Source organism: Myotis brandtii, unplaced genomic scaffold (assembly GCF_000412655.1).
Source record: "Myotis brandtii unplaced genomic scaffold, ASM41265v1 scaffold4, whole genome shotgun sequence".
Taxonomy (NCBI): domain Eukaryota; kingdom Metazoa; phylum Chordata; class Mammalia; order Chiroptera; family Vespertilionidae; genus Myotis; species Myotis brandtii.
In genome coordinates, this window is record NW_005365371.1 from 2,729,087 (window position 1) to 2,752,119 (window position 23,033).

The 23,033-nt window shown below is 37.0% G+C and overlaps 1 protein-coding gene and 1 pseudogene across 1 annotated transcript in view; one reads left to right on the forward strand and one right to left on the reverse strand.

Annotated features, from left to right (window-relative positions):
- The window catches only part of SNX4 (sorting nexin 4), a 66,510-nt gene that overhangs the window by 27,843 nt on the left and 15,634 nt on the right, over positions 1 to 23,033 (reverse strand). Inside the window, exons 5-6 of the mRNA XM_005873129.2 lie at positions 17,293 to 17,348; positions 9,136 to 9,208 (exon numbers count right to left, since the gene is read on the reverse strand). Coding sequence (XP_005873191.1) covers positions 9,136 to 9,208; positions 17,293 to 17,348 — 129 coding nt within the window. The remainder of the gene's footprint in view (positions 1 to 9,135; positions 9,209 to 17,292; positions 17,349 to 23,033) is intronic.
- On the forward strand, positions 10,741 to 12,721 carry LOC102262404 (annotated as a pseudogene).

Consider the following 23,033-nt stretch of genomic DNA (forward strand, 5'->3'; position numbering starts at 1 on the left):
GGGGCACAGGGCCGGGCGGGGGGGGCCCCCCCCCCCAAGTGCACAAATCTTTGTGCACCGGGCCTCTAGTTTAAAAATAAAATGTCAAGTGAATTTAAGTATTGAAGAAAGAGGTTTTCTAACCATATTTGAAGATGTTAATGGTTTTGGTGCCTGGCATTGAAGATGGTGTATTCTCTCTGGAAACTGTATCTCTGATTGAATTTATCCAGATGATGAGAAACAAAAGGATCCCATAGGAAGGATAAATCTGGCCAATTGTACAAGTTGTCAGAAATAGAACCAGCAACAGAGAATTCTATGCAAGACCTAACACTTTTGAATTAATTATTGCCTGATCAGAAAGAGAAGATGATGGAGAGACTCTTATCAACCAATTCAGGGACATACTGTGTCACCAAGCACTGGTTGTCTGCAGATACTAAGGAAGAGCAGGATCTCTGGATGCAAAAACTCAAACAAGTTCTTTTTTATACTCTCCTCTGGCAACCTGATGCTTGCTACAAATCTACTGGAAAGCCCTAAATTGGGGACAGTTTCCATGCCACTGAAAACTTATCAGGCATTGAGAGGTGTCTTTGAGTTATGTCATAAATGTATCTTCAGCCCTGACCGGTTTGGCTCAGTGGATAGAGCGTTGGCCTGCGGACTGAAGGGTCCCAGGTTCGATTCCAGTCAAGGGCATGTACCTTGGTTGTGGGCACATCCCCAGTGGGGGGTGTGCAGGAGGCAGCTGATCGATGTTTCTCTCTCATCGATGTTTCTAACTCTCTATATCTCTCCCTTCCTCTCTGTAAAAAATCAATAAAATATTTAAAAAATAAAAATAAATAAATAAAAAATAAATGTATCTTAGGAACATCAGACATGCTGATTACATTTTATGCTTTAAAAAACGAAAGAATATGTGCCAATATTTACTACATATTATGCAGTAATTATGTTTTTTGTATGTGAAACTTCAATTGATTTCTGGCATTCATAAATGATTGGAAGAAAATTCATTATAGTTGACTTTGCTAAATCTTAATTTAAAAATCTCATTTTCCGCCCTGGCCAGCGTGGCTAGGTAGTTGGAGCATTGTCCCATAGGTTGCGGGTTTGATCCCCAATTGGATGGAAGGCAGCCTATCGATGGTTCTCTCACATCAATGTCTCTCACTCTCTCTGCTTCTCCCTTCCTCTCTCTAAAAATCAACAAAAAAACATTTTTTAAGTCTCATTTTCCTAGAAATCTAATTATTGTTATTCATGATAAAAATGTTGTTTTTTAAGTAAGAAATTTTAAGTTGTCTTCTTGGAGCTACAGGTCTCAAAGTAGAGAGGTCTTCCAGGGGTTAGCCTCAGTACTTTTCTCTAGCCTCAGTACTTTTTTCCTTAGGTTGTGGTCTTTTATTGGATATATCTTGTTACTAAGGTACTGAAAAAATTTCTAAGGGACTTTACAGAAACATTTTTTAGTAATGGAGATAAGGACTTTTTCAAATAGCAAATGCACATTAGTTTAAAGCTTGAGGCTTTGAAGAGGAGATGAGGACTTAGGGGATATTGTGTGAGATTTAGGGGTTAAATGTTTTATTTAGAAGACTGAATAATCACATGGTTTACATTTGCTCAGTTACTATAGATGGTGCACATTTTCATAGAATATAGGCTTTTAAAGTAATTATTTTTGCTGTATAGCTCACAGGCTCCTCAAATATATTTGGCATGTTAGTTTCTTTCTGTTCCTCTAACAAGAACAAATGTAAATTGAAGCATCTTTATATAAAAAAGTAAACTTTACAAACTGCTGTGGACTAATACTTTGCTTGCCAAAGTTCTTGATTTTTTTACTTTTCATGTCCATCTATGACAGTGTCTAGAAATGTTATGAATTCATTTGGAAAAACTATTAAATAGTATATTTCTTTAAAAGCCTAATACTTTATTTTTGTTATAAAATATAAAACATGGTCTCAAACTTTTAAGTACAGTTTGAATTTCTTCTCCGGATTGTTAAAATTACTGATGATCTCATTTATAAATACTAGATTCTCTCACCTCCTGTCATTTTATCTCTTATTCATTTAAATGTTTTTTTCTTATGTGTATTATAAAAATGTATCTATGATCTCTTACCTAAATAAATACTTGATTTCATCCTCCAAAAAGGTGAGCAACCCCATGAGGAACTACTTCACTCATGAACTAGGCAACAAATCAACACTCAGCAGTTATTATTAAACTAACAATGTTTCAGGTATGAACTATTCATGGAAACAAATTGTTCTAGCCAAAACACGGAGTGATTTGTATCTAGATCATCACTGAGATAGAAGATGAAGCAAAGAAAAACTATAAAGTGTAGACCAAAAACTGCCATTTCTAAAGAAAAGGAATCACAAAAATGGGCAGAGAAATAAAACAAATTATTAAAACCTGAAACTAGATTAATTCAATGGTTGGCAGTAATCAAGAATATTGGTGCCAGGTAGTGATGAAAATAAATAAAATGGCCGTGGCCGGTTTGGCTCAGTGGATAGAGCAGCCGTGGGCAAACTACGGCCCGCGGGCCGGATCTGGCCCGTTTGAAATGAATAAAACTAAAAAAAAAAAAGACCGTACCCTTTTATGTAATGATGTTTACTTTGAATTCATATTAGTTCACACAAACACTCCATCCATGCTTTTGTTCCGGCCCTCCGGTCCAGTTTAAGAACCCATTGTGGCCCTCGAGTCAAAAAGTTTGCCCACCCCTGGGATAGAGCGTTGGCCTGCGGACTGAAGGGTCCCGGGTTCGATTCCGATCAAGGGCATGTACCTTGGTTGCGGGCACATCCCCACTGGGAAGTATGCAGGAGGCAGCTGATCGATGTTTCTCTCTCATTGATGTTTCTAACTATCTCTCTCCCTTCCTCTCTGTAAAAAATCAATAAAATGTGTTAAAAAAAATAAAATGAAGGGGGAAAAAGAATATTGGTGTCAGGAAAAAGGGGCTGTACCCAATGATTTAGTTTAGACTGCTTTTCAACTTCATCTTTTTGCCAAGTCTTTCTTTTGAAACTTGATCATCTGATAATTGACAGGGAGCAGATTCTATACAGCGATGGCGAACCTTTTGAGCTCGGCATGTCAGCATTTTGAAAAACCCTAACTTAACTCTGGTGCCATGTCACATATAGAAATTTTTTGATATTTGCAACCACAGTAAAACAAAGATTTATATTTTTGATATTTATTTAATATTTATTTAAATGCCATTTAACAAAGAAAAATCAACCAAAAAAATGAGTTCGCGTGTCACCTCTGACACGTGTGTCATAGGTTCACCATCACTGTTCTGACAACAGAAGAAATCTGACAAACTCATCCTAACATCTTCCCCAGCCCTGAATCATTTGTATCTATGATAAGAATGTCTTCTCTATCCTCACTGAAGTAGTAGGTAACTAGATATTAAAAAGGACAAACTTTTATGATATTCTGTTAGATGATCTTATTTTCAAAATCTGAAAACACATAGTTTTTCTTTTGAGTTATCTCCTAAGGAATCAAAGATTATAGGATTTAAAACTTTTGATAGTTACTACCAAAATGGTTCCCAAAGGAGCTGTATACAATACTTTATACTGCCATTGTCACTAAATATTTCACACTGGATATTACACCTTTATAAATGACTACAAATTAAATGTTAAATAGTATCTCAATAATTATAATTTACATTTTTAGAGTACTTGCAAGTTAACATTCCTCCCTTTTAAATTTGATTTCCCCCAGAGAGGCAGCATACATGGTAGTAGGAAATAAGGGATTTGGAGACAGACAAATGTGACTTCAAATTCCAGCTCCGTCTTACTTTAGGGCTTGACTTTGGAGAATACAATAAACCACTCCAAGCCTTTCTATTATATCTTTCTCTTAGAAATATGGAAACAACCTTCATCATATGACTTTGTGAGGATTAAATAAGACGGCATCTGTAAAATTCCTGGCAATAAGCAAGGTGGCTCAATAAAAATCAGTTCTCCCACAATCTACTTGAATTCATGTCCTTTGTCAATATATCATTTGTAGGTGGTCAAGAGCATGGGTTCTGGAGTCAGACAGACAAAGGTTTAAATTCTGGCTCCACATATCTATTTATAGTGTGATATTAGGTAAATTACTTAACTTCATTTGCCTCTGTTTCCTAATCTATAAAATAGGGACAATAACAGTACCTACCTTCAAAGGGCTGCTGTGGGAATTAGGTAAGAATAATATAATATGCTTTAACACCGTGGCTGATATAGTGGTCAATAAATGTTAGATATCAATAGTATTAGTTTCCTTTTCTTTTAGTTTACAAAGCAAATGACCTCATCTGCGTTTCATAAACTTTATGAATAAGGCACCCATTCATATAATATTTATTTAGCACTTACTATGTGCCAGGCAGATATTCCCATTTCTAGCCAAAAAAAACCAACCCAAACTCTCAAAAGTTACTGGATTTGCCAGAAGGACCTGGTAAATGACAGAGACAAGTCCCAAAGCCAGCTCCCTTTCTGGTTGTTCTGATGTCTTAAATATTTAACACTTTAACCTACCTGTAATTTATTTTTTGCATTCTCTACTTTCGAAAGAATTATCCTTGACAGAAAAGACAGCCCAATAATTCTATTTTCACATGTGTTAACAGTTCATCATCTCCTCTTCATGCTCTGAATGTTACAAAAAGGTTCTCTTTGGTGCTTTCTTCATGCTTTGCAGACTCTGTCGGTGTTCAATTTTAACCTTCCATTTTTACTTTTCTGTTACTGTCCATGACTAAATAGCATTTCTCCCAATTTAAAAACAATCAGAATTTTAGCTAATCAGAAAGCAGTCTGCATTTTTCATGGGTATTGCTCTCATTTATAGTCTAATTTCAATGTGACTCACAAATCAAGTGCCACCTTTCCTCTGAAGAGTTCAAGCTATCTTTCATGTCAATAAAGTTTCTGAAGCCTGTTTTCATTAAGGATAAGTATCTATACCCAGAATTCCCTCATTTGTACATTACAAACACTTTGATGACAAGGTCACTTTCTTTAAAGGTTCTTGTCATAAATACATTAGTTACCAGTTCTATTAGTTTATAATTAAATTCAAAAACCAATTTGTCTTACTGCTTTTTCAGATCTTTTGTTTGTTTTTAAATATGTTTTTATTGATTTCAGAGAGGAAGGGGAGAGGGAGAGAGATATAGAATGATGAGAATCATTGATCAGCTGCCTCTTAACATGTCCCCACTGAGGATGGAGCCAAAACCTGGGCATGTGCCTTGACTGGAATTGAATGGTGACCTCCTGGTTCATAGGTTGGTGCTCAACCACTGGGCCATACTGGACGGGCCAGATCTTTTTAAACATAAAATTGTCAGCATATACATTAATTTATTCATCCATTCAGTGAATTTGCAATGAGTGCCTACATTATTCTAGGGAATTAGCAGTAAGAGAACTAAGTGCCTGCTCTTGTAGAGCTCACATATACTAGTAGGGGAGATAATTAACAAATGGTACAGAATGCAATGTGAAATAGTGTCACTATAAAGACAACAGAGATGGCAGAAAATGACAGGGAAATGATAGAAAACTGCATCTTGCTCTGGCTGGTTTCTCAATAGTTAGAGCATCGGCTCCTGGATTAAAGGGTCAGAGGTTCAATTCCTGGTCAAGGACATGTACCTCTGTTGTGGGCTCGATCCTCACTGGGGACCCTGCGGGAGGCAACCAATCAATTTGTCTCACACTGATGTTTCTCTCTCCCCCCTCTCCCTTCCTTCTTCCCCTCCATTCTCTCTAAAAAGAGGAAAAAAATAAATGAAAAAAATATCCTCGAGTGAGGATTAAAAAAAAAAAAAGAAGAAGAAGCCCTAGATGGTTTGGCTCAGTGGATAGAGCATCACTCCTCAAACTGAAGGGTCCCGGGTTCGATTCCGGTCAAGGGCACGTACCTTGGTTGCAGGTTCAATCCCCAGCCAAGTCAGGGCGCAAGTGGGAGGCAACCAAACAATGTGTCTCTCTCAAATCAATGTTTCTCTGTCTCTCCCCCTCTCTTGCACTCTCTCTAAAATTCAATGGAAAAATATCCTCAGGTGAGGATTAACAACAAAAAAATAAAATTATTTTGTATAATATACCCAGGAAAGATTTCTCTGGGGAGGCATTTGAGCCAAGGATGAATGACAAGAGAGCACAGGCCAAGAGAGGATCTTTAGGGTGAGAAGAATAGTACAGGCACGGGGAAGAACAAATAAAACTCCTAGGGCAGAAAAAAAGTTTGGGATGGTTGAGAATAGTTGGAGGATGAAAGTGGAGTATAGAAAGAATATAGAAGAATATAAGGACAGTTACGTGGAACTCTTAAAAATTTTTTTAACATAATTAAATTTTGTTATAATCTTTAAAGGTTATTAAATATTCATCACACTTTTAAATATATTTTAAAATATTAGCAGAAATCCAAATATAATTACTCTCAGATCTTACCTTGTGACAATTTTCTGACTTGTTTTATAAAAGAATTCATCCATACTTTCCTTTAGACTAAATGATTTGCAGCACACTCACAATGGCAATCATTTCTCCCTCCTTTAGATCTCACTTAAATGTATTCCCTGTGCTTCATGAATTTTCTGAGTGTTTAACTGTTACAATTTGTTCAATTCACCACTCTTCTCTGAGATTTCTGCTAAATCTGATTCTGGCTGGTTTTTCTGCTTTGTCTCTTAGTTTCTTCTGGGTGTGAAAGAACCTTTCAATACCTGGGGTTAGTCGTGTGCCTGCTTAATAGTGTACCTACCTCTGCCTACCAGAGACTCCCAGAACTGTTTAGCTTCCTGCTAAATGATGGTCTCTACATTGTCCCCCTTCCCTTCGGTTAAAGGCCTTTATAATCAGCCAGACTTCAAATTTAAGTAGATTCTCCAAGTTTTCTGGCACAAAAGTCAAAGCAGTATAAACTGTTCTTCCATTCTTCTGGATTTTCTCTGTCCCCCACTTGCACTTTCCATAACAACTGCTGCCTAATATGCTTGGGTAATCTGAGGGCAACTAAAGAACTAGAAATTTTATCTCATTAATCCAGAGTCCTTTCCAATACCCAGTTCTTGACTCTAGCCTAATAATTCTCACAGGCACCATTTCTTTTTTCTCTTTTTGGGGAGGTTAATTCTCACCCAAGGATATTTTTTCTATTGATTGTTTTAAAGAGTAGGAGGGATGAGGGCAGTGGTGGGGGAAGAGAGAGAGAGAGAGATAGAGAGAGAAACATTGATGTGAGAGAGATTCATTGATTGGTTGCCTCCCACACATGCCCCAACTGGAGCTAGGGATTGAACCTGCAATCGAGGTATGTGCCCTTGACTAGGAATCAATGCATTGGGTGACACTCTAACCATTGAGCACACCGGCCAGGACAAGTACCATTTCTTTTCCTAAAAAGTATCTTACAATTTATTTAAGGAGTCCAAAGGTACTCTGAATGGTTAAAAAGAAGGTTGGGCCAATATGAGAATCTTCAGAAGGATTTTTCCCCGTGTACTATTTCTTTAAATTTATTATAGAATCTTCAAACATACAAAAAATAGAGAATAGAATATTCTTTCATTTCCTAACACTCACCTTCAATAATTATATGGCCAATCTAGTTTCATCAAAAACTGCCCCTACTCTCCATCCTTTACAGTAGACTCTTGTATTAAAACAAATCCTAGATAATATATTTCATTTCAAGAAGATCCCAATCAGTATCAGATGTGATCCTAGACCTGGTAACTTAGCATCTTCCAAAGCCATTAAGGCAAGTTCTAAGTTTCCTCTAGGTTAGCCCAAAGGAACAGAGTGGATGACATAATTTTCCAGCTACATTAACCCCTTGAGTGCCGGGGAGCGCAATCACGCTCCTCCTGTCTTTTGCCAAAAGTGCCGGGAGCGCTATCAAAGCTTCGAAATGGCGTCCAGTTCTAAGTCTGCTTTTATTAGGGATGGTGATATTGCTAAATATGTCAATGTAGTAAAGATTTCCTTAAGTTTTTGAATATGTAACTTCATTTACTTGCGATTCATAATTTTTTTCCTAAACTGCTATAAAATCAGCAAAAATGCCTTGGCAATTTTAGCATAGTTCCTAGGCTATTGGTTGGCACTCAAAGGGTTAATTTACCCAAAAGTATTTTTCTCCATGTCTGTTACAAGCCAAATTATACGGCTAAATATAATGATTATTCCTTGATTTCTAGTTACCTTTGTCATGGCAGACCATCGATTACCTCAAATAAGTTTGTTTAGCAGAATTTAACAGCACAGTCACTAGTTGGCCTAACAGAGCAATTTTCAACCTTTTTCATTTCCTGGCACACATAAGACAGTTACTAAAATTCTATAGCACACCCAAAAATGTATGTTTTGCCAATCTGACAAAAAAATAGGTATAATTTTGATTCATTCACACCAGATGGCTATTGTTGTGTTGACAGTTGTCATTGTTTTATTTCAAATCTAAAGGAAAAGAGGTCAGTGTCCCTGACTAAATAGTCAGGTATTGCATGTTTTAAAAATTCTTGGGGGCCCAGCTGGTATGGCTCAGTGGATTGAGTGTATGCCATGCACCAAAAGATTGCTGGTTTGATTCCCCATCGGGGTGCATGCCCGGGTTGCAGACTCTGACCCCATAGGGGATGTGCAGGAGACAGCCGACTAATGTTTCTCTCTAAAATCAATAAAAAGTATTTTTAAAAAATTTTGTACAACACTGGTTGAAAATCGCTGGCCTAACATATATAAACTATTTCACAACCTTAAAAAAAAAACTTGAAAAACCAGATAATATTATATGTAGACATAAAATCCCACTTATTTGTGTCCAACACTGAAACACATTTTTTCACAAGATGTCAAAACAACCATATACAAACTACAGAGAAAATGGGCTAAAATTCTTCAAGTTGTTTATGTCAGAAAACATTTTGCATTTCTTAAAAATGCAGTTTTTGATAAGCACACCAAATTTGAATGTAAAAATCAGTTATTCATTATAAATACTATCATTACTTAACAACATAATGATTACATGAGAAGCACTTTCTTACAGAAGTGTGCCAAAAAATTCTTGGGGACCACTTACAGCTCTGACTCGAAGAAGATGTGAGATGACTGACTGTAGTTCATCACTGTAGTGCTTTAGTTCAGTAAATCTCCTGAAGCAAGAAATGAATAAAACAATTTTTCTCATGAAAACACATAAAAAATTGAAAGACAAAACAGTACAGCTGACCCTTGAACAACACATGAATTTTTTTTCCCAATTAATACTATAAATGTGTTTTCTCTTCCTTATGATTTTCTTCTATCTAGCTTACTTTATTGTAAGAATACAGTATATATTACATATAACATACAAAATATGGGTTAATTGATTTTTATGTTATTGGCGAAGCTTCGGGTCAACAGTAGGCTATTAGTAATTAAGTTTTTGAGGAGTCAAAAGTTACATGTGGATTTCTGATTGTGCGGGGAGCAGTTGGAGCTACTAACTCCCACATTGTTCAAGGGTCAACTGTAGTTCTTGAGAATAATAAAACTGATTCTATTTAACCATATGTTATAGGTCTTGAACATTTATGCACCAATAAAAATTTTTTAAATCCTATATAATAAAAGGGTAATATGCAAATTGACCCTAACAGCAGAGCAATTGGGAATCACTGGTCACTATGACACACACTGACCACCAGGGGGCAGGTGCTCAATGCAGGAGCTGTCCCCTGGTGGTCAGTGTGCTCCCACAGGGGGAGCTCTGCTCAGCCACAAGCCAGGCTGACGGCTGCCAGTACAGCGGTGGTGGTGGGAGCCTCTCCCGCCTCCTCAGCAGCACTAAGGATGTCCGACTGCAGCTAGGCCTGCTCCCCGCTGGCAAGTGGACATCCCCTGAGGGTTCCCCGGCTGCCAGAGGAATGTCTGACTGCCAGCTTAGCCCCAATCCCCCGGGGAGCGGGCCTAAGTCAGCAGGTGGTCATTCCCCGAGGGGTCCCAGACTGCGAGAGGGCACAGGCCGGGCTGAGGGACCCTCCCAAGTGCACAAATTTTTGTGCACCGGGCCTCTAGTTCTAAAATAAACACCATACTTTCTTTTGATATTTTTAAAGCCAAGAAAAGATGTCATATTTCATAATTTGTATTGTGTGGGGGACTGAGATAGATTAACTATACTTGATCTTAGCCAAAAGGCCAAGAAGTGATAGGAACTGAGACAGAGATAAAATTACTTGAAAACAAAAAAACAGGAAAAAATTTAAGGGGTTAAAAATACCTTATGGGCCCTAACCAATAGCTCAGTGAGTTAGAGCATTGTCTCTATACACCAAGGTTGCAGGTTTGATGTCTGGTCAGGGTACATACAAGAATCAGCCAATGATGCCCTAGCTGGTTTGGCTCAGTGGACAGAGCATTGCACTGCGGACTGGAAGGTCCAGGGTTCGATTCCGGTCAAGGGCACATGCTTGGGTTGCGAGCTTGATCCCCAGTAGGGACCGTGCAGGAAGCAGCCAACCAATGATTCTATCTCATCATTGATGTTTCTATCTCTCTCTCCCTCTCCCTTCCTCTCTGAAATCAATAAAAATTAAAATAAAGAAGAATCAGCCAATGAGAGCATGAACAACAAATCAAATCAAATCTCTCTCTCTCTCTCTCTCTAAATAAAAAAATCATATGGTACAGAAATAAACTCATGGTCTCTAACCTCAATGTAATGCTGCTCAGTAATCGGTTTTCCTAATCTAATAACTGCCACTCTCCAGTACTTAAAACTTCTGATACCACCACCTGTCACTCTCTAGCCAAGCTTCACAGATTAAACAGAAGCCATCAGATAGGAACTATCTCCACCTCCACCTCCACCTCCTACTAGGAAACTTAGAAACATCCCAATATCACATCATTTCTTCCTTCCCTCTAGGATCCTTCTTCCCATCCAATACTTTAGATTCTATCCCAGCTAGACTCCATTTTCCTGTTTTCTAACTTCCTCTCTCTACAAGCTCCTTCTCATTAATATGTCAATAAATTTACGGTCTCTCCTAGATAGATACACACACACACACACACACACACACACACACACTCCCCTGATAACACTCCCAACTGTTAACACCTTCTTAATACCCACTCCTGCCAAAACCGGTTTGGCTCAGTGGATAGAGCGTTGGCCTGCGGACTGAAGGGTTCCAGGTTCGATTCCGGTCAAGGGTATGTACCTGGGTTGCGGGCACATCCCCAGTAGGAGATGTGCAGGAGGCAGCTGATCGATGTTTCTCTCTCATCGATGTTTCTGACTCTCTATCTCTCTCCCTTCCTCTCTGTAAAAAATCAATGAAATATATTTTTAAAAAAATAAAAATTAAAAAAAAATTGAGATTTAAAAAAAAAAATACCCACTCCTTTCACAGCCACACTTTTATAAGGCATTATTTTTCTAGCAATAACCACTTCTTCCCTTTCTGTTCACTGCTCAGCCCCTAACTCCCACATTGGTGCCCCTAACTCCCACGTTGAGCTTTGGTTATGAGCAAGTCACCTACTATTTTCATGTTGCTAAAATCCACTGATACACTTTAGTGCTCATCTTACTTGACCCTTCCAGCTATGTAACAGCTAACCTCACCCTCCTCAAAAACTTGTTCCCTTGACATCCGTGTCATTTCCTCATGATTTTCCTTTTACTTTCTGGTTACTCCTAAAGTCTCCTTGGGTACTCACTTCCTTCACCCATCTCTTACACTCCAACTTTAGTTTGCAAAGAATGCCTAACGTGTTTCTAAAAAACACTATTGAGGGCCTCTGAGCAAGAGAGACTTGTAAATAACCACAGTGTACACAGAGGTCATGGGGGATTCAGGAACCTCAATTTATAAAAGCTTGCCCACAGGATTCAGAATTCTCAGATTACACTTTGGAAAATGCCCTTAAAGAGGTAGCTTCTGCTCTGCAGAGATGGAACCTGTTCTGATCGCCAATGTGTGAAGATTGCTCCTGGAGCAGTTGTGTGTGTAGAAAGTGAAATCAGGGGCGATGTAACTATAGGACCTAGGACAGTGATCCACCCTAAAGCACGAATCATTGCGGAGGCTGGACCCATAGTGATTGGTGAAGGTAACCTAATAGAAGAACAGGCGCTGATCATAAATGCTCACCCTGATAATATCACCCCTGACACTGAAGATGTGGAACCGAAGCCTATGATCATTGGCACCAATAACGTGTTTGAAGTTGGCTGTTATTCCCAAGTCATGAAAATGGGAGATAATAATGTTATTGAATCAAAAGCATACGTAGGCAGAAACATAATATTGACAAATGGTTACATCACTGGGGCTTGTTGCAACCTAAATACATTTGAAGTCATCCCTGAGAATACAGCGATCTATGGTGTAGATTGCCTTCGTCGGGTGCAGACTGAGCTACTACAGCCCCAGACACTACAGCTGGATTTTCTGATGAAAATCTTGCCAAACTATCACCACTTAAAGAAGACTATGAAAGGAAGCTCAACTCCAGTTAAAAACTAAGAACAAGCTGTGACATCAAGATAACATTTTGTCTTTGACCACTGTCTTTTGAAAGGGCCACAGTTTTTAGGCCCTCTTAGCAGGTCACAGCATAATACAGGTTGATTTTATTTTGTAAAACAAACTTAGAAAGGAAAATGATGGATTTTCGTTGTAACTGTCCTCTATAATTTCATTAAAATGTATTATTTTCCTATATCCCTGTTTCTTTTCTGATAATTTAAAAATCTTATTTCTTTTGTTATATAAAATGTTAGCTACAAATTTTAGTTACACAAAAGACTACCAGCGATAAGAAAAGACATATTGTTATGTATTTATATTCTGCCACATACTAAACTAAACAAAAAATGTTGATGACAGGACTTTTAGTGAGCATATTTTAATCAATTGTTCTGTTTACATTAGCTTTCCCCAAAATAACTCTTTTAATTTCTATTATGTACTGGCTGTATTAAAGCTAATGTGTTTGCCTTTTCAAAAAAAAAAGAGTTGGCTTCTTTAGGGTTCAATCCTAGATCCTCAGGCATCTTACAATCAATCAGTCATTCTACACACTCTATGGGACTCATCACTCACAAAGCTTCACAATTATGATCACATGCTGCTAAATTCCAAATGTCTACCTCTAGCCCAACTCTCTCTCCCCTAAATGCCAGATCTATAAAGCCAACTGACTAGCAGACATTTGTACTTGCTCATATCCAAAGCTCAACTTATCCTCCTCCCCCCAATCTCTCTTCCTATGTTCCATAGCATTTTAAAGATGGAAACCTGGGTGTCATCTGAATTTCCCCTGCCATGTTTCATCTCACACATCCTACTAATCACTCAGTCTACATACTAAATATTGTCCAAACATTACCACATAAAAGTAGAAGACCCAACCAAGATCTTCCTCTTCACTGTTCTAAACAGTCTAGTTTTAAGAAAGATAAATATGCATGAACCAAGTATCATTTTGGTAATCCCTCTGAAATAATATTTCTGGTTTTCTAGATTTTAAGAAAGGATAGAATAAAAGTATTTTAGTGATGTACACTATTTTAGTAATGGCATGAAAAATAATTAATCTATTGGTCTAGCTATATATAGAACAAAGATTCTATATATTAAGAATTTGTTATAATAATGACTGATGTAGACAATTTTCTTATCTAGAACTTAAGGCAAACAAATTCTATTACTAATTACACATTAATTATACACTTTAACAAGAACTTAGAAGTAAAAAACTGCCTTGGTTATGTTTATCATCAGATCACATTTAAAATTCTATACAGTCATGTGCCACTTAACAGAAATATGTTCTGAGAAATCTCTTGTTAGGCAATTTTATCATTGTGTGAACATCATAGAGTGCATTTACATAAATCTTAGTGGTATAGCCCAGCGATTTTCAACCTTTTTCATCTTATGGCACACATAAACAAATTACTAAAATTCTGTGTTACATCAAAAAATATATTTTTGTCGATCTGACCAAAAAAGAGAAAGGTATAATTTTTATTCATTCACACTTGATAGTTATTGTTGTGTTGGCTGTTGTCATTTTTTTATTTGACAATCTAAGGGAAAAGAGGTCCATGCCCCTGACTAAATAGTCAGGTAGTGCATGTTTTAAAAGTTTGTGGCACAGCAGTTGTACACTGCAGGTATAACATACTGCTCTTAAGCTACAAGCCTGTACAGCATGTCACTGTACAAAATGATATGAGATTTAATCAAGCGCAAGAGAAAATGATGCAATCAAGAGATGTTGTAAACATAAGGTGTATTAGACTGCTGTCAGTGTAACATGACAGTTTTACTGTTTTAACATAGAAAGAACACACCCTAAAGAAATGATAAGAAGTATACTATATAAACATATAAACCAGTAACATATTTGTTTATTATCACCATCAAGAATTTTGTACTGTACATAATTTCCTATATTGTACTTCTATACAATGGACAACGCAGTAAGTTGGTCTACCCCAGAATCACCACATACAGGTAAGTAATGCATTTTCTTATGACATTTGAGATGGCTACATCACATGGCAACAGAAATTTTTAGCTCCATTATATTCTTATGGGACCACCATCATATATGTAGTCTGTTGTTAACCAAAATGTTAAGTGGCATGCGACTGTATATAATATGGATATTAAATAAAATTTAGCAATCTAGCCCTGGCTGGAGTGGTTAGAGTGTCAGCCCCCAAACCAAAAGGTCGTGGGTTCAATTCCTAGTCAAGGGCACACACCTGAGTTGCAGATTCGATCCCCAGCCCCAGTTGGGGCGTGTGTGGGAGGCAACCTATCCATGTGTCTCTCTCACATCAATGTTTCTCTTCCTCCCTCTCCCTTCTTCCCCCTCCCTACCACTCTCTAAAAATCAATGGAAAAAATAACCTTGGAGAGGAGTAACAACAAAAATTAGCAATCTAGAAAACCCAAGCGAGGTCAAAAAGGGAAGGCAAACATTCAATTTGCAAAATATTTTTCATTAAGTTGGAAAACATTCAATTGAAAAAATGTTAATATTAAAATATTAATTTAAAAAGTCTTATCTACATGCTCCTCTAGTGAATGTACATCCATCACTGTCATAAATTTTGCTTGTAAGTTTTTCCAAAGCTCTTTTTATTTTTTTATTATTATTTTTTTTAATCCTTACCCGAGGATATTTTTCCATTGATTATTAGGGAGAGTGGAAGAGAGAAGGAAAGACAGAGAGAAATATCGATGTGAGAGAAACACATTGATCAGGCTGGGGAGGAGCCTGCAACCAAATTATGTGCCCTTGTCCAAAATCGAACTCAGGACCCTTCAGTCCGCAGGCCAACACTCTATCCACTGAGCCAAACCGGCTAGGGCTCCAAAGCTCTTTTTAGAGGGTGACATAATTTTAGTTCTTAATCTAGAGAACATCTCTTATATGCCATGGATGTCATTTTTAACCCTTAAAAAAACCTTGGTGGAACCTTAAATGCACATTACAAAGTGAAACAAGTCAATCTCAAAAGGCTGCATACTATATATTATGACATTCTAGAAAAACATAAAACTATGGAGACAGTAGAAAGCTCAGTGGCTGCCAGGGCTGTAGGGAGGAAGGGATAAATAGGCAGGGCAAAGAGGATTTGTAGGGCAGTGAAAATACTTTGTATTATACTATAATAATGCCTACATGTGTCAAAACCCATATCATATGTAGGGGTAGTGTTCATGTGCAGGGGCAGAGGGTATGTGGGAACTCTATAATTTTTGCTCAAATTTTTTGTGAACCTAAAACTAAGATATAAAGTCGATTAAAAACAAACAAAAACAAACACCTTGCCCTGGCCAATGTGGCTCATTGGGTGGTGCCAACCCTTACACCAAAAGGTTGCCTGGGTGGCGGGTTTGATCCCCAGTACAGAGGCAGGAGGCAGGAGGCAGCCAATCGATGCTTCACTCCCTCTCTCTCTTTTTATTTTAAAAAGCATCTCAATGGTTACCATCACAATTTCCAAATTAACAAAACTTTAAAATATTTATTTATAAAAATATATATAGATATTTATCTATATTTTATATTCAAAATTTATCTTAAAAACCAAAGGCATCATGTTACTGTATTATGGTTTATAAAGTCAGGCATAATAGGCTATCCAACAATGCAAACTTGGCCTTTGTCTGCCACAAATATTTACATTATATAGAAATTAATGCTAAATTTAGCCCTAACTAGAGAAATTCCAACAGACCTTATCATCTTAATTGCCAAAAATGGAAAAGCCTCATTTGTATAAGCAAATTTTTAAATAAAAAATTCAGCTGAACCAAATACCAGGTGAAAGTCCATATAATGAAGAGCCTAATTTATCCACCAACTTCAGAGAATGAGCAAAATCAAAATCTTAAGAAATACCTAGGTATTATCCTAAGAAAAGTTATTTCTAAATACACTAGCTTAGCCCTGGCTAGTACGGCGCAGTTGGTTAAAGCGGCATCCTGTACACAGAAAAGTTTTGGGTTCGATTCCTGATCAGAGTATATACCCAGGTTGCAAGTTCAATTCCCAGTCGGGGCGTGTAAGGGAAGGCAACCCATAGATGTTTCTCTGTCATATTGATGTTCTCTCTCTCCCCCACAGCCTTCCCCTCAATATCAATAAGCATGTCCTGGGGTGAGGATTAAAAAGAACAAACTTATATACTGGCTTCCTTTAACACAGAAATGCTCCCACAAACACCAAAATGACATTAATTAAGTCAAATAACTAATACATCTCTATGACATTATATGCTTGTATGCATTTGTCTATCAAATTTTCATGGTATGCAAAGTAGAAAGTTTATTTTCAAAATATGCATGTAATATATAATGTTCTTCTCTTGACCTTTGTACACATTTGTCAAGCAAAGTCGTATAAGAAAAACTACTTTACATGAAATTAAAATTGCTTTTCTCATTTTTCTGATAACTTCCACAACATTTAAAAAATTATTCTAGGAAAAAGCAGTGGTTTAATTTTCTAAAACTTCAGACAGTTACAACCTTAAACCCAATAAAGTTAGCAAATTTTAAAATCAATTTTTGACTGTAAAAGGATTTCACTAAATGTGAATTACTATTTAAAATATTTAGTAAATGAAGTGCATACATTCAGAAATGAAAAATTAAATAGATTGATAGGCACCATTCAAAACAACATTGTAACTGTTATTAAAACAAAACCTTACTTGTCTGGGTTTTTCACTCTGAATGTTGCATTAAGCGCTTTTAACCTGGAGTCTGCCTGGAAAAAATAATTTATTCACTTAATATAATTACATTTCAGGGTATAAATCCAAACAGTTTTTATTTTCTCTTTAGAATTAAGATGCTTAAGTATAGTTTTCTTCATATCATATGTGTCAAACACATTCAACATATCTAAAAAAAACAGCTTAGCAGTTATTTTTTAAAACACGACAAAAATAATGCTGTAAATTAAGCTGGATACATGGCATTCGATGGCATCGAAGTAAAACAACTGTAAACACCAACACACTAACAGTCATATAGCTCTGCATTACTATAACTCAGAATAGATCATATAACAAAAGTAGTCGACTTTTCTCCAAATCAAGAAAAACAATAATCTGTTTATTTAAACTAAATAAAATGACTGCTTTGAAGCCTGTGCATTACTTAGGGTAGTTCTCGGGTGGAATCCAAACCAAATATACATTAGTTTTTCTCATTTTCATAATAAGTATTTTAGAAAATAAAGAAATATGGAAATGCCTGTACTAAAGTAAAGTGAAACAAGCTAAATGACATCAAATTACTTACTAGCTGGCAGAAAATGTTACAAGACAACACTTTCCTTATTTCCAGATAATTGCTTTCAAAAGAGGAGCAGAGGAATCAACATTAAGTAATAATTTCATTGTATCAATTTATACTTAATATATCCAAATCCTATCCTAAATTCTCATTTTAAGAAACAAAACACCAAATAACTTTTCTGACCAAGCATAGAAAATATAGGGCCCAATAAAACGTAGCTCAAACAGGAATCAATTTCATAATGTGGTTTGGGTTTTAAAATCCTAATCAGTTTAAAAATTTTACATTAGTCCAACTTCCAACCCATAATTACAAATATTCCCAAAATAATCAAACAAACAAAGAAAACAAAAATACTAGAACTCCCCAGATTACATGGCTAAGAAAAAATTTTAAATGTAACAAATAATGCTATTCAGCCTCCCAGAACTTCAGACCAAAAGAAATTCAAAGGGCTATCAAGAATACCTAAAGAAGCTCAATTTGTCACTGATTTCAAGGAACTCTCTTATTTCTAAAATCAATATTTCACCAATTCTTGATCTTTATTACATCTCTAGGACATACCAGCTAATAGCTTATGTGAAAGTCCTCACAAATAAAAGCACTTTTAATTTAAGGCATATATTACTCTTTTATGTTCTTTAAGCTAAGTAAAATCACAAAATAACAAAGTGTTAATGACATCATAGTCACATACAAATGTGACTTTATTAATGAATATTAAATTACATAAAACCATCAGTAAAGCCCTGGCCAGCATTCTCAGTGGTTAGAGCCCATACACAAAAGGATTGAGGGTTCGATCCTCAGCCCTAGTCTGGGAGTACATAGGAGGCAACCAATCAATGTGTCTCTGTCACATCAATGTTTCTCCTCTCTCTCTCTCTCTCTCCCTCCCTCCCTCTCTCTCTCTCACCCCTCCCCCATCCCCCTTCCTTTGACTCTCTAAAAAAAAATCAACGGAAAAATTATCCTCAGATGAAGATGATCAAAACAAATAAAAGGCCATCAGTAAAGAAGAAAATTTTCATTTGTACCTTTGTACCTTTTCCTGAATCTCATACTTCTTAATATTACCAATTTAATTTTTACTTTTAATACCATCAATTTACCAATTTGGAAGTCCTAACAAATGTAAACCATGACCATCCTATTAATCTTTGCTTACCAAACTCTCGTCAGGTCACATCCAGCTCAATCTGCTCATCATTTCACAAGATTCCAAAAAAAAAGTTGCCTAAAATGTCACTAAAACTAGCCTAGCCAGTTTGGCTCAATGATGAACCAGGAGGTCAAGGCTCAATCCCCAGTAAGGGGCATGCAGGAGGCAGACAATCAATGATTCTCTCATCAATGATGCTTTCATCTCTCTCTCCTCCCTTCCTCTCTGAAATCAATATATCATATATATACTAGAGGCCCAATGCACGAAATTCATGCAAGAGAAGGCCTTCCTTCCCCCGGCTGCCGGCTTCCCTCCGGGACCCAGGCTTCCCTCCCAACCCCGGCTTTGTCTGGAAGGTTGTCCAGAAGGACGTCTGGTCTAATTAGCATATTATGCTTTTATTATTATAGAATTTTTTTTGTTGTTAAATGTCACCAAACCAGAAATTTCTCCTCAAAGCTAGATCTCTATGAAAACTACCTGGACTATAACAAATCTGACAGATACCATCCATCTTATCAGAAAAAAAGCCCTTATAGAATTACAAACTTCCAGATATAAAATAAGTCATGGGACATAATGTACAAGATAGGAATAAAGTGAATAATACTGTAATAACTATGTAATTGACAGTGATACTAGACTTACTGTGGTAATCACTTTGTAAGGTATATAAATGTTGAATCACTGTGTTGTATACCTGAAACTAATATAATATTGTATGTCACATATAATAAAAAATACATTAATGTGAAAAATAAAAAAAATTTTTAAAGCCCTTACATAATTGCTTCATACCACCCTATTTTATTTCCCTTAACACACCACTATCTGAACTCATCTTAGTTGTTTATTTGTTTCTTAGCTCTCCACTAGAATGAAAGACCTTTTTTTTTAAAGCATAGTGTGAACAGTGCCCCCTGGAGTTGCATAACAGCTACCATGGCAACACTTTAACCCAGAGGTTCTCAACCTGTGGGTCGCGACCCCTTTGGGAGTCGAACGACCCTTTCACAAGGGTCGCCTAAGACCATTGGAAAACACATATATAATTACATATTGTTTTTGTGATTAATCACTATGCTTTAATTATGTTCAATTTGTAACAATGAAAATATATCCTGCATATCAGATATTTACATTACAATTCATAACAGTAGCAAAATTACAGTTATGAAGTAGCAACAAAAATAATTTTATGGTTGGGGGTCACCACAACATGAGGAACTGTATTAAAGGGTCGCAGCATTAGGAAGGTTGAGAACCACTGCTTTAACCTGTTTTCTCTTTTGTTCATTGCTATATCCCAATGCCTTCAATGCCTGGCACAACACAGACATGCAATAAGTATTGGCTGAATGACAAAAAACAACTCGTGACTATTCTATAGCCCCAACTTACAACCTTTTCCATGTTCTCCTTTAAAACCCACCAGCTCACCACCCCTCCCTTTCCAATCACTATAATATACTTTACTTTCCTTGTCCTGGACCTTGTCTTTCCTTTATTTCATTTCCTGATTCTCATGTTCCCCCCAAACCTTGCCTAGTAAACTACTATTCAACTTGGCATCTCTCTAACACTGGCCCCCAAGGTTGACTCCAATGCAGATTTCTTATTATTTGGGTCTCAGCTCAAATGTTATCTCTTCAACCATGTGATCCAGTTTGCACAGGACAGTCCTGGTTTATACCTATGTCCTAATCTAATTGTTAATAGTGCCCCCTTTTACTCTCAAAAGTATCCCCATTTTGTCACCTATCTCAAAATAACCCCTGGGGGAAAAAATCTCTGCTGTCACACTCTTTCAGTGATAAATTATTTTATTTGTATCATTTATAACAACTTTAAAGTATCTTATTTAAATTCTCCAACTACTAAAATATATGCTCCATAAGAACATGGAGCTTATTTCCAGCTCTTTCACTACTGTATCAACAGCACCTACTAGATACCTGACACTCAGGGCACCTAGCATTCAGAATCTCCACGATGGCTCTCTCAGAGTTCCTGTGTAATACACAGATTAGCAGAGATCCTAAGAGCCCAGATCTTGTATCTCACAGTCTCTGCTCCAAATAACAGACAGTGTTCCAGATTCTTCTGGGTCAGCCTAAATTCATTTAAGGTTTGGGCATATGAATGACACTTTCATATAAGTAACTTACTGAGTTAACTGAATTAAAATGATATTTTTTTATTTTTATTGATTTCACAGAGGAAGGGAGAGGGGAAAGAGAGATAGAAACATCGATGATGAGAGTGAGTCATTGATGGCTGCCTCTTGCACACCCGCCATTGGGGGTCAAGCACGCAACCCCGGGCATGTGCCCTTAACTGAAATCAAACCCAGGACCCTCCAGTCCGCAGGCCAACGCTCTATCCACTGAGCCAAACCAGCCAGGGCAAAATGATATTACTTTAGACTAATTAGTTTATACTGGTATGTTCATTATTCTAGAGATAAACTCTGAATTGAATTCACTGAATCAATTAATGAGTATTATATAAATACTATTCAAAAAAAGAAGGAACACCAATACATAGCAGCAATAAAAAGGTCTGTTTTTCATGTTTATATTAAATAGAGGACAGATAAAAAGAAACTACATTTTTATAATTATCTTGCTGGGTATAATAATTACTCTAAAAAGATTTAAGAAAATATTAATCTTATAGGCCCAAACTAGAAATTAAATCAAAGATGTCTAAAAAGAAAGAAAATAAAAGTAAGCTGATATTTCAATTTCAGGATGACAATTTAATAGCCAAGGTCAAATATTCTTATAAAAATGTAAATATGTGGTCTGATTCAGAATGATTTCATTTTCTTTGAAAAACAGTTTCCAGCCGAACCGGTTTGGCTCAGTGGATGGAGCGCCGGCCTGCGGACTCAAGGGTCCCGGGTTCGGTTCCGGTCGGGGGCATGTACCTTGGTTGTGGGCGCATCCCCACTGGGGGGCGTGCAGGAGGCAGCTGATGTTTCTCTCTCATCGATGTTTCTGGCTCTCTATCCCTCTCCCTTCTTCTCTGTAAAGAAGTCAGTAGAATATATTTAAAAAAAAAAAAAAAGAAAAAAGAAAAACAGTTTCCAACACTTCCTCTACCAATCATCTTTACATACATTTATTACATAGCAAATAAGTGAAGAGAGGTAATATGGAATGGTAATTAAGAAGAGCTTTGAGTTAGGTCTAGACTTGGATTCAGACTCCATCACTTACAACTATGTGACCATGGGTAAGTTACTTTCTAGGGCTCCTCATCTGAAAAATGGAAATAGCCCTGGTTGGTGTGGCTCAATTAGCTGGAATGACATCTCCGAACTCAGTTTTGCTTAAATCCCAGCTTTCAACTATGATCAAGTTAGTTGTAACTGCCAAATACATGACCTCCGGATAAGTGAACGGTAACTAACTATATATATGTAGACAACATCACATATATATGTTTTATGTATCCATGCATGTACATATGTGTTTAAGGTGGTTAAAAAAGATCTCACTGGCCCTAACCGGTTTGGCTCAGTGAATAGAGCGTCAGCCTGTGGACTCAGGGGTCCCAGGTTCGATTCCGGTCAAGGGCATGTACCTTGGTTGCGGGCACATCCCTAGTAGGGGGTGTGCAAGAGGCAGCTGATCGATGTTTCTCTCTCATCAATGTTTCTAGCTCTCTATCCCTCTCCCTTCCTCTCTGTAAAAAAAATCAATTAAAAAAAAAAAAAAAAAGATCTCACTGCCTGACTGATGTGGGTCAGTGGCTGAGCATCAACTTATGAACCAGGAGGGCACGGTTCGATCCCCAGTGGGGAGCGTGCAGGAGGCAGCCAATCAATGATTCTCTTTCATCATTGACGTTTCTATCTCTCTCTCTCCCACTTCCTTCCTCTCTAAAATCAATAAAAATATTTTTTTAAAGACACTAAAAAACACACACACACACACACAAAAACACCAAAAAGGTCTCATTTCCTTAATGAAA